General features: G+C 49.9%; 1 protein-coding gene across 3 annotated transcripts in view; it reads right to left on the reverse strand.

The window, feature by feature from the left end:
• LOC135823961 (transcription factor 20-like) overlaps positions 1-6,448 on the reverse strand; it is a 20,824-nt gene extending 14,376 nt beyond the window's left edge. For 2 of the 3 annotated variants that reach the window (XM_065336839.1, XM_065336838.1), the window contains exons 1-5: positions 6,195-6,447; positions 5,445-5,954; positions 4,494-4,631; positions 769-3,685; positions 312-357 (exon numbers count right to left, since the gene is read on the reverse strand). In XM_065336839.1, coding sequence (XP_065192911.1) covers positions 312-357; positions 769-3,685; positions 4,494-4,631; positions 5,445-5,954; positions 6,195-6,347 — 3,764 coding nt within the window. In that variant the 5' untranslated portion in view covers positions 6,348-6,447. Of the gene's footprint in view, positions 1-311; positions 358-768; positions 3,686-4,493; positions 4,632-5,444; positions 5,955-6,194 lie in introns of all 3 variants that reach the window. The other variant, XM_065336840.1, reaches the window with a different exon arrangement.
• Positions 6,449-11,596: the final 5,148 nt, after the last annotated feature.

The following is an 11,596-nucleotide window of genomic DNA, read 5'->3' on the forward strand; positions in this document are numbered from 1 at the left end:
GCTGTTGTGGAGTGTGACTGGTGCAGTGTTCGCGCTGGTGTCTGCAAGCGTCGTCTGGTCTCGTCTGGTCAAAAGAAAAATCTACCACTACTATTCGACGGACCTACTGAAGATGGCATCACCAAATGAAACGCATGTTGAGCCTAGAGAACATTCACTACATCTTTTGTCAACAATTGGTATGTCCGAAGAACGACCATAGATAAAACAACGAATTCTCTTCGGACAGCAGCAATACTACTACTAGTACACGATTCCAACAGCTGGATCAACGCAATCAGTATCGCACACCTGCCTAATCAGCACAGTACCTTTGCGGCGGACCTGCTGCGTCTGGCCTTTGCGGAGGAGTTGAGCCTGCATGGGTACAGCATGGTCGGGCCATACGGTCATTGTCAGCCAGCAGTGAAAAAAGCCAAATCACTTAACAATGACAGACACATCTTGCTGAGTGCACCGTTCCGTTATGCATCTTATACACAAGGAAAAATCCTGAATTTGCAGGAAATTTTGCAAACAAATTCAAATTGTAACATAATGATTGTGGGCACAAGTTATGCGATCGAGTCCACCAACTAAACCAGATTTTGAACAGTCAGACGTGTTCCTTGGCTCACCATCTGAGTACAAATTCAAATGCATGAAGTGTAGACATTACCGCAAGGAAAGAATCAGCCTATCCCACAATGGATAACAATGTTGACTATGAATATGCGATCTACCTAACACCGGCACATCAACGAGAAGCCAGCTCAGAGACTGGCTTACCCTGGGACGGGGTCGATCCAGGACGGCTTATCCGTTGACGCCGGTGATCCGGTCGGGGCTTGTGCATGATCTCGTCACAGCGCTCGCACAACGGACTCAGGGGGCACTTGCTGCACATGAAGGTTGCCTCGTTCTCATGACACATTGCACACTGGACTGGCTCTGCCCTCCCGCTAGACCGGCTGTGCGGCCGGCTAGCAGACGCGCCCGGGGTGGAAAGGTCCACTCCGGCAGCCATCTGTGATGGCGTTACCGCTGCACCGATAACACCCGGATCTTGTCTACTGGCAGGCAGGACGATGGACTGGTTCAGGCTGCTAGAAGAATCAGGCTTCAGCGAACCAGCTGCACCTTGATTCAAACCTTCCACGGTCAAAGGCCTGGCAGTGCCAAGAGGTGGGGGAGGGCGTCGCTTGCTGCCCGAAGCACTACGTGGAGTAGTAACATGTTTCGGTTCATTCAAAGTTTGACCAGGAGCAAATCGCCGGTGCTCGCCAGAGTGAGGTGTTGAATGAGGACCTGCATCTTGTGAGTAACCATCAGGCTGCCCAGCATACGCACCATCACGACTTGCAGAGGCTATGTTTAAGTTGTTCTGGTCCGGTCCCGGAAACGGTTGATGCACTGCCGCAGCCTGAGGGCCGCTGGGCGAAGCACCCGTGCTTGTGAGTCCTGCTCCCGAAGGCACAGCTCCGGGGATATTTGTAGCTCCTTCTTGGTAGTGCTGCTGTGGTCCAGAGACACGCTGCGGCTGAGGCTCAACATGCTGGAGCTGGCCAGAATAATGATGCGGGCCCGAGTGAGGTTGGTGTTGACCCGAGTGCGGTTGGTGTTGTCCCGAGTGACGTTGGTGTTGTCCCGAGTGATGTTGGTGTTGTCCCGAGTGAGGTTGGTGTTGTCCCGAGTGAGGTTGGTGTTGTCCCGAGTGAGGTTGGTGTTGTCCCGAGTGGTGTATTGGTCCGGAATGGTGACTTGACTGATAGCCCGAATGTTGATCAGAGTGATTCCTCGGCCCCGAGTGATGGCCGCTGGATTGATGACCGCTGGAGTGATGTCCGCCGGACTGATGACCATGCTCAGTTCCAGCACTCTGCTGTGCCTGTATGCCACCAGGCAGCTGCGCTGAATGCGGGCCAGACATATTGGTGCGTGGCGGATATGGATACTCGCCGGATGAGTAGCTCTGCTGACCGGAGTACTGATGTGGGTGCTGCGGCCCAGAGTCACGCGACGAGTACCTCTGTGGCGGTGTAGCAGGCATGACGCCAGAGTGCTGTCCTGCATACTGCCGCTGCTGCGGCTGTTGTCCCGACATGGGTCGCTGAGTTGATTGGAATCCACCCTGGGGTGTTGTCACTGCTGCGGGAGACGAGGATGAATCAGAAGAATGCTGCCGCTGCTGCTGCTGCGCAGACCACATCTGACGGTCAGAGCTACTGCTTGTTGGACGAGAAGAGGTTCTGCTGGCTGGAGTAGCAGGAGTAGTAGGTGTTTGTGGAAAACTGCCGGAACTTCGTCGATGAACACTCTCTCCACTGCGGGGCGTGGTGCCGTATTCAGCAGCTACTTCGGAAGCTGCAGCAACAGGCACTTGTTTCGGCGCCGTCGTCTGTGGAAAGGCCTCCCCTGAGCCGACCACTCCAATTACATCCGGTGTGATGAGCGACACAGTTTGGTTATCACCTGAGCCGATAGCTGACTTCTGTAGGTCAATCTTCGGCAGTTGCATGCGACCAGATGCTCCCAATGGATGATTCTGACTGCCAATGGCACCTGGAAGGTGTTGATATGGACTGGACTGTTGGCTAAGCAGCTCCTGTCCACTGCTGCTTGCTGCAGAGCTGGCCATATTGCCAGCTTGCCCAGGGACACCGGGAGGCAAACTACTGTTTTCGTGCAAAGGGTCCGAGCTCATGTGCTGCTGGTTGGAATGCTGCGGTTGTCTTGGAAGATGCTGCTCGGCACCACTCTGCTGTTGCTGGTGCATCTGCTGGTTTGACTGTATGTCCAGAGGTGGCAACTGGTACCTGTCCTGGTCTTGCCTGTCTGGCGCTGGTGGGTGTGCGTGCAGTGCCTTTGGCTCGCTGCGTTCTTGATAGTGTGCTGTACCTTGCCTGCTATCTGCTCCAGTCTGCTGTGGACCGGAGGAAGACAGATCTGATTGGTGGTTCCTAAACCTCTCCGGATGCACGTCTCCTTGTGGAATCGGCTTTTGAACCTCGAAATTTGGCAAATGGGAATCCTGCCGGGTAGCGGGAAGCGGATGCAATGCTTCTGGCATGTGTGCTTCCCCAGCATTTGTGGCTGCAGGTGGCTGAACAAAACCAAACGGATATGGTTTCTGCATGGGCTGTTCTTGTTGCTGCAGGGGCTGCTGTTGCGGTGGTTGTTGCTGCAGGGGATGCTGCTGCGGGGGTTGTTGCTGCAGGGGCTGTTCGTGCAGGGGTTGATATTGCAGGGGCTGCTGTTGAAGAGGTTGCTGCTGAACAGGCTGCTGTCGCAAGGCTTGCTGCTGGTGGTGCTGGTATTGTTGCTGAAATGGCTGCTGGTGCCGCTGTAGCGGTGGATCCAGCGTGGGTTGCGGTGCTGCCTTTCGGTCTGTGCCAAGGTAAGCACCACGTTGGAACTGCGCTGAGTCCATCACACCCCGACCAGGCGCTGCTGCTTGGTTGAGTTGCTGCTGCTGCTGGTGTCCAGGCTGGGACAGAGGCTGACCAGACATCAGTGTGTCCACGTCGGACCAAAGGCCCTGCATGCGCAGCTCGATTTCCGCGTAGGCCAGTATCATGTCGGCGGCAAGTTCCACGACCACGGCCCGATTAGGAATAGTGTCGGGCGGGAAGGAGAGCTCCTGCTCTGTGACCTGTGTGTAGCCGAGGATGTTTAGAAAAACCTGCGCACCCACCATTGGTAATATCTGCAGATACAGCACGACCAAATAAATAGTGTACAGGGAATTCATTTATTGCCGGTGGGAAGAAGAAATTAACATGACAACAACAACAACAACAACAACGACAACGACAACGACAACGACAACAACAACAACAACAACAACAACAACAACAACAACAACAACAACAACAACGAGAAAAGCAACAACAACAACGACGACGACGACGACGACGACAACAACAACAACAACAACAACAACAACAACAGCAGCAGCAGCAGCAGCAGCAGCAGCAGCAGCAGCAGCAGCAGCAGCAACAACAACAGCACGTGTTTGTGCCACAGTACAGGAGAGCTGGAGATGCAGTGAACTTCGCTCAGTGCGTGTCCTATGCCGTAGATGTACACCCGCCAAGTAGGTATGTTTCACTGCCAGAGATGTGCGTCCCATGTCGATGTCCGGCACATTGTCTGGTAAGTGCGCGCATGCTGCATGCATCTGGTCTTGTTGTTGTTCACACGGTACATGTATGCATGCCTTGCAGTTGCAGGTCATGATAAACTAGTTGTCCTTGCTTAATAGTTCAATAAAATAGTATTGTGAGGACAGACAGTCCCCTGGTGGTGGCGGTGGTGGCGGTGGTGGTGGTGGAGTCTGGACCCCTGTATTTCCTCAAGAATTCACCACACTACTTCTACACATAAAGAAAAGATACTGTTGGTACATACCATTTGCATAATAGCAGTTGGAGCAGGTTTTGTGAACATAGTGAAAGCAAAAAAAAAAAAAAAAAAAAAAAAAAAAAAAGCTGAGCACAATCCAGCAGGCATACCCGTGTCTTGTACACCGTGTTGCTGCATCGTATTGTTCGCCACCCATCCGGTCTGGTCTCGCGCAGCAAGTTGAACGCATAGCGCTCCAGGACATCCATACCATCAGCCATGATCGTACCATACTGCTGATGGTGGGTCTGTCAACAGCAGTTGCGAGAAATAAGGAAACACACAAATGTGACACAGCGTTCTGTACGCGCTGAGGGCGCCGGCCCCGGTCAATTGACTGGATTTCCATGTCCGCTACAGTAGGTTTGTAAAAGACATAAATATTGGGCAAATGATACAGGGGGACAAAGAGACAATCGACTACATCAGGGCAGCAGGACGGAGAAAGAGACCTTGCGACCCCGTGCATGATTTCTGCCGCAGCCGGCCTCGATCAAGAATCTGAAAACATGTATAACAGTTTACTATCCAGCATGTATGCTAGAGAGATGAAATTAGCAAAATCAAAATACTGTCGTGGACATGGAAATCCAGTCGCACGCCTAGCGGCCCCAGGCCGCTGGCCATACAGTCGTACGTATACCATGCACCCATTCATTTATGTGCTGCAGCGCGATGGTGGCATCGGATCAACATGTGCACTGCATGCGACGTTCTATACGCACTGAGGGCGCCGCCGACCCCGGTGATTCGACTGGATTTCCATGTCCACGACAGTACATTGATGATAATTTCGTAAACTATTTTTAATTATTTTGTACGGTTTACCATGTGCCAGCGGCTGGAGAAACAGCAAATACTCGTAGACCTCGCAAAGTGGCTTACTCAACTTGTGTTTCATCGCTTGTGGATTTGCTATGTGTTTAGCGAAACTTTGTTGACCTGAGTGTGAAAGCAATCGGAATTAGCGTTTACGTGTTTTTGCCTTTTGTTTCTTGTGTTACTACTAGTATACCGTTTCCTCTGGCATTATGGTAATATGAAATACGCCTTGAGCTTACCTCACGGTTGGCCTCCATCAGCTGATCCATATCGACCGTTTTGTAGCGTTCGTCAGCATCCATGAGCGTTACCAGTGCTTTGGCTCGCTCTCTGCGAGACTGCGTGCTAGTATGCTGCTCTGGCGTGCGGTACATGCTCTCTACGCGCTGTCGTGGTGTAAAGCCAGCTTCAACTACATGGTGTTGCTGCTGATTTTGCTCTATGCCATTTGATGTTCCCAGAGGCAGAGGTGCTCCCTGCCGCTGGCCTTCATTTGGACGGTCATATGAAGGTCTGCCACTGCCTGGAGGATGCGCGGGGTCGCTGCCAGGAAAGACACTCGTTGGCTGAACGCCCGGAATTGGCATTACTGATGGTGTTCGTTCCCCACCAGGTCGCTGATGATACGCGTGCTCCGGTTGTGTTGTATCATATCGCTGCTGCTTCTGCTCACGGTAAACGCCAGTCTCCTGCGGAAGAGCAGGTCGGGAAGGTTGCGCCGGACGCACTGTCGGGTAAGGGATGTGTTCCTGTGAGAGTGAACCAGAAGCAGGCACACAACAACAGGAATACTAGTAATGCTGGAAAAGTCAAAATTTCTACACCATCCGCATTTTAGGAGTGCATCCAGCTTTGTATTTCGAAGGGAGACAGAGTGTACGATGCGGAGCCCACACTAGTATAGCGGACTTGTTCATTTAGAAGGAGGTGTATGTTTGAGACTAATCATCCAGTACTATGAGTGGTTTGGACGCAACCGAAATACTTACCGTCTTTCGATGAGATATCGCCGTGTGTTTGCAAGACTGGCATTGCGCTGCGCCCACACCTTGGCTCAAGTGACGATTGTCGACTTCAGGGACAAATCCGCCGCTATCGCAGCAACTGCACAGTGGCTGCGAGCCACCGCTCATAGAACTCATCTTTCTCCAGGCTCAGGCTTTTCAGCCAGCACCGCCACTAGTGCTTCTAAATGCTCGTTCTCCCTAAACCAAAACGTTAGCTTGACAGGATAAAGAGAAAAGCGGCCGCTTTCTGCACGGACTCAGTGCATTACAGCATGCAATCATCATTCATGTGCACCTGGCGCGTCTTGCTCACCATGGCATGGCATGGCATGGGTCCAAAGCTTGGCCTAGACGTAGATCTACGTAGACCATCGTGGACTTGCACATGAAGTAACAAACGATTACGTTAGTATAGTACCTGTTGACCTACACTATACAGTATACTACTACAGTATACACCGCGCCGGTACGCGTCCGTCGCGTCGCTCACCCGATCCGAGTCACCACTACACCGGCTCACGATCACGAATCACGTGTGATCTGCATTCTGGTGATGTGTGCATTGTGCAGAATCTGCAGATTGCGCATTTTTTCTGTGTAGGACTAGGAGTTGGCTTGGCCAGCTGGGCTTCCCAAAATCATGCTGATTCATAGCAGCATTCATGCATCATCGAAAGTTCCCCTCGTCGGCACAACCCTGTTGCTGCACAGGCAGGTGATCAGTGCTGGGAAAATCCCGAGCAGTGGCGTGACTGGTAGTCTACAAAACTTCAAAAGTAGTGTTGTTGCCATTCCACCAAATGCGCATGCGTACTGAAGAACAGCCCAGCGTTGGACATGAACTGCATGCTAGTGCTAGTGTTATCTGATGTCTGTGATGAAGATAAAAACGGACGTCGATGTCGAATCATGATGATGAATAAAATGTAGGATCCGCAGTAACAATGCTGTCAGAAAAGGGTGAGCCGTCACAGAATGAAAATTTATTTATTGTTTCGCTCTTCTGGTAGTGGTGGGGGGGGGGGGGAGTATAATCTGTGCAACTACACTACTCTACAGCCCAGGCTGGTGGACGCTTCAACGGTTGAAGTAGGCAGCACATAAAACCGTATTATTCCCGTAGCTATGCAGAAGACCAAGAGTACATAACCCCCAGAGTGTGCAACGCCGATCCAGCTCTGTGTAGGGTCTTGGTCGAGCGGAATCGGATCTTCTGATGTCATGCGTACACTTCACACCAGCGCAAGGCCGGTCTCGAGGCAGGGCACCATTGTTTTTGATCCAAGAGTACCCGCGACTCCCCGGGTTCCCCTCAGATGTGTACGGTATTATGACGCAAAGATCCGATTCCGCTCGACCAAGACCGGCCCATACACTTCGCATTCATACCCATTCTTCCAAGTTGCTTCACGTTATGATCTTGCGTTTGAAAGCCCTATTTGAATATTGCGGGCAGCTGTATGTGGCCAGCTGTATTTGATGGTACGGTACGGGAGACGGTGTCGTATTACCCTCGATCGTACCTGTCCCGTACCTATCCCTACCGTACCGTACCATCAAAGACGGCTGGCCACAATGCATATTCAAATAGGGCTTTCAAATGCAAGATCATAATGTGAAGCAACTTGGAAGAATTAGTATGTATGCGAGGTGTATCGGGGGATGCATGCAGGGCGCGATAGTGCGGGTTCGAATCCCAGGTTATGTCTTTAAAAAAAGGGATTTTTTAAAGGGGAAGTTAAGGCAAAAATTAAAATTTCACCAGCTGTAGTCTTCGGGGTGCTGAGTCGAATGGTCTTGGTCCGAGAAAGCTGAGACGCTCCCTTCCTACTTGAATCCCAATCGAACTCGCGCACTTCCACCGAAACTGGGTGACTGCGCCCTACTAGATGGGGATTTGTATGCAAAATGTCACTAAAAGCGCCATTTCGTTCTTATAAAAGCACGGATGACCGCGATTGGCCCATATGTTGTAGTCTTTTGGACGCTGAGTCGACTGGTTTTGGTCCGAAAAGGCTGCGATGCAGCGTTCCTCCTTTATTCCCAATCGAACATGGTTGAACAAGTGGTCACGTGCTCCTGGGTGCCCAAATCACCTGGTCACCACGCCAGCAGGCGACAACTTTCACACCAAGGTTCAACTCGAGTTCAACTCGAGTGACAGGACTGCACCCAAAAAAGGTCAAACAGGCTAGTAAGTTGTACCCTGCAGGCACGGTGACCAGGTGACTGGTGTACGCAGGAGCACGTGACCGCTTGTTCAACCATGTTCGATTGGGAATACAGGAGGAACGCTGCATCGCAGCCTTTTCGGACCAAAACCAGTCGACTCAGCGTCCAAAAGACTACAACATATGGGTCAATCGGGGTCATCCGTGCTTTTATAAGAACGAAATGGCGCTTTTAGTGACATTTTGCATACAAATCCCCATCTAGTAGGGCGCAGTCACCCAGTTTCGGTGGAAGTGCGCGAGTTCGATTGGGATTCAAGTAGGAAGGTAGCGTCTCAGCTTTCTCGGACCAAGACCATTCGACTCAGCACCCCGAAGACTACAACTGGTGAAATTTTAATTTTTGCCTCAACTTCCCCTTCAAAGAATTTATAACATCCCTATGCTTTTTTTTTGTCTAGGTCATCAAGGCAAAAAAGCATAGCGTAGGGCCCTGAGCTTCCAAGCTCTCTCGTCATGTGACTGACTGTGGATATATGCGGCACATCACCGCAGCACTTGAGGGATGCGACTGGATTTCCTTCTCGGAGCAGTACTGTAGGTGAGGAGGTGGGGCACGGTTATGCGCCGGCATGTTGTGGTCCAGGCCGGCTAACTAAAAAGTGACGGGGGTACACCATGGTACACGCAGCAGGTTCAAGGCGGCAACCATTCATCCTTGAAGGTGCATGTCATGTCACGGCTAGTGGACCGTGCACTGTACAAACCCTTCTTGGACATATATTGTACTGAGTACCCGTAGTGACGCGCATCACGGTGCCTATACCCGGGCATAACTGACTGGCGCACCCTCACATACATGGTATACGCGCATGGGCTTATAAGGTGAACTCAATCCCGCGACACACTGGCACCACTATGTTGCCATCTACACACACAGAATTTAGTGCCATTTCCAAATTCCAGACTGGTTACTCAATTAAAAGCGCACGCGCCTATATTATGAGACCAACCGACCTTCAACAAATTTCGAATATGGCAAAACTCACCTGTAATCTACATGTACAAGCGCATGGGCTTTTAACATGTGGGTCACTCAGTACGGTACGCCATGTGTGACTGTATGTGGGTATGGTATGGTATTTTAATTTTATCAGGGAGTCGTAAAATACCGGTATTTTACGACTCCCTGATTTTAATTTTAATTCACCAAGCCAACAGGCATATCTGCCTTCTTGTGGGTCACTGCGGTACGCCATGTTACTGTGCGTGGGTCACTGCGGTACGCCATGTTACCGTATTTTCCGGAGTATAGTGCGCACTTTAGATGTGCTATTTTAGGCCCTAAATCGCAGGTGCGCACTATGCTCCGAATATGAAATGCATGTACTTCAATGAAGATTGAAGTGCACACCCCCAATGAAGATTGGGGGTGCGCATTATACAAAGGTGTGCATTATACAAAGGTGCGCAAAGGTACGGTACTGTATACTGTAAGACCAGTAATTTTAACGAACATTTAATGCTAACGATTTTTTTAAAAAATTCACGGTTCGCGTGAGACTCGGCTGGAAGCCGGGTTTTCCGCATCCGTAGGAACGCCACCACCCTTCAAGGATCAAGGCGCAGATGCAGCTCCTAAAGCGGTGGGAGGTGAGTAGATCAGCTCACCAGCAAGTGGTCAAAGACCGAAAATCCCATTCACTCATTTTCACTGCATCCATGTTTTCCTCTAACGATTTAACGAATTTTAAAAATCCGTTAACATTTGAAGTTGTTATGTACAAAAACGATAATACATGTACATGTACAGTCATTTGCCGGTTTTGAGGCGGAATTCGTTAGAATTTCATCTCGCTAACTCACAGAAATCCGGCAATCGTTAACTTTAATTGACGTTAAAATATCTGGTCTTACTGTAGTAGGATTGGCTATGCACTCTATCTCCGGACAGCATGCTATTTTCACCCATGCCCGGCAGTCAGCTATTGGTAATGTAGGGTGTCAGTTGATAATTATAGACTATTAGTACTTGTAGAAAGGAAAAGGACATATGGAAACGAGTTAAGAGTAACTCTCCACCACTTAACTCGTTTCCATATGTTCTTTTCCTTTCTACTTTTATTATTGGCTCAATACCCGAGTTTCATATTAGTACTTGTATTTTTTGTATTAAATTTTATATCATTATCTCATGGCACATCATGATGACGGCCAGTAAAACTGAGACTTGTTTGCCAGTTGCATAGTTTTCCGGCTTTACCTGACTAGTCACATAAAGGCTGGTTATCAGCCGGCCAGGCATGCTTACAAAAATATTGATGGAATTGGTTCGGCATCAAGTTGGCTTTGCTGTGTGTGCATTCAGGATTGATCACTTCGGCGAACTCTTCTCCGGCAGCCGCTAACGTCACGGATAATCCATGCAGTGGCTCACTCAGTGTCTACCAGCTGCAACTAGAGTCCAGCGGATTCTGCCGGCAGAAAAATTGGCAGAATTCGGTACTTTTTCTGGTAAGTTTCATGCATGTTTGGTATGTGGAAAAAGAAATGGAGCAGAATTCGAGGAATTGCCCGCCATAAGGTTTGTATGGTTCTTCCAATTTTACTGCTTTTCGAGCAGAATCTGCCACCTTTTCGAGCAGAATCCGCCGGTCCCTAGCTGCAACTGCATTTGAAGACAAGTCTCGGAGATAGTTCTAGCTGGTGTTGTGATACAAAACATTCTAGAAGGAAACTGTCACGGCCGATCATGGCAATGTACATGTGCTAGGCACCGGCGGATTATGCCGGCATAATTATTGGCATAATTTGGTGGTTGAAAATTTGGAGCATAATTTGGCATCCTTTCGGAGGTAGGAGCATAACTACATGATTGTACCACAATTCTAGTATGTAAGCTACACAATTGTGTACCGTGAATGCACCTGATCAGTGCTGGTGGTCTGCATGGTAAAGGGTTCGGAGTAGCCCTTTTCCAAAGATGCTCGCCACTTTTTTCGCAACTTTCCGTTGTTTTGGAAGAAATCGCAACTTTCTTCATTTTCACAAACAACTACTTCGCAACTTTTCCGCAAAGGTGTGCAAAGAAGCGCGCTGGAGGAGACCATCAACTGTGCAAGCTATGGTTATTGCTCTAATAATTAAACAAATGAGGTATAGTTGATGTTCGGTCATGGTGGAAGGAGAGGTGGAGCTACGGGAGAGATGAGC

Source organism: Sycon ciliatum, chromosome 8 (assembly GCF_964019385.1).
Source record: "Sycon ciliatum chromosome 8, ocSycCili1.1, whole genome shotgun sequence".
Classification (NCBI taxonomy): domain Eukaryota; kingdom Metazoa; phylum Porifera; class Calcarea; order Leucosolenida; family Sycettidae; genus Sycon; species Sycon ciliatum.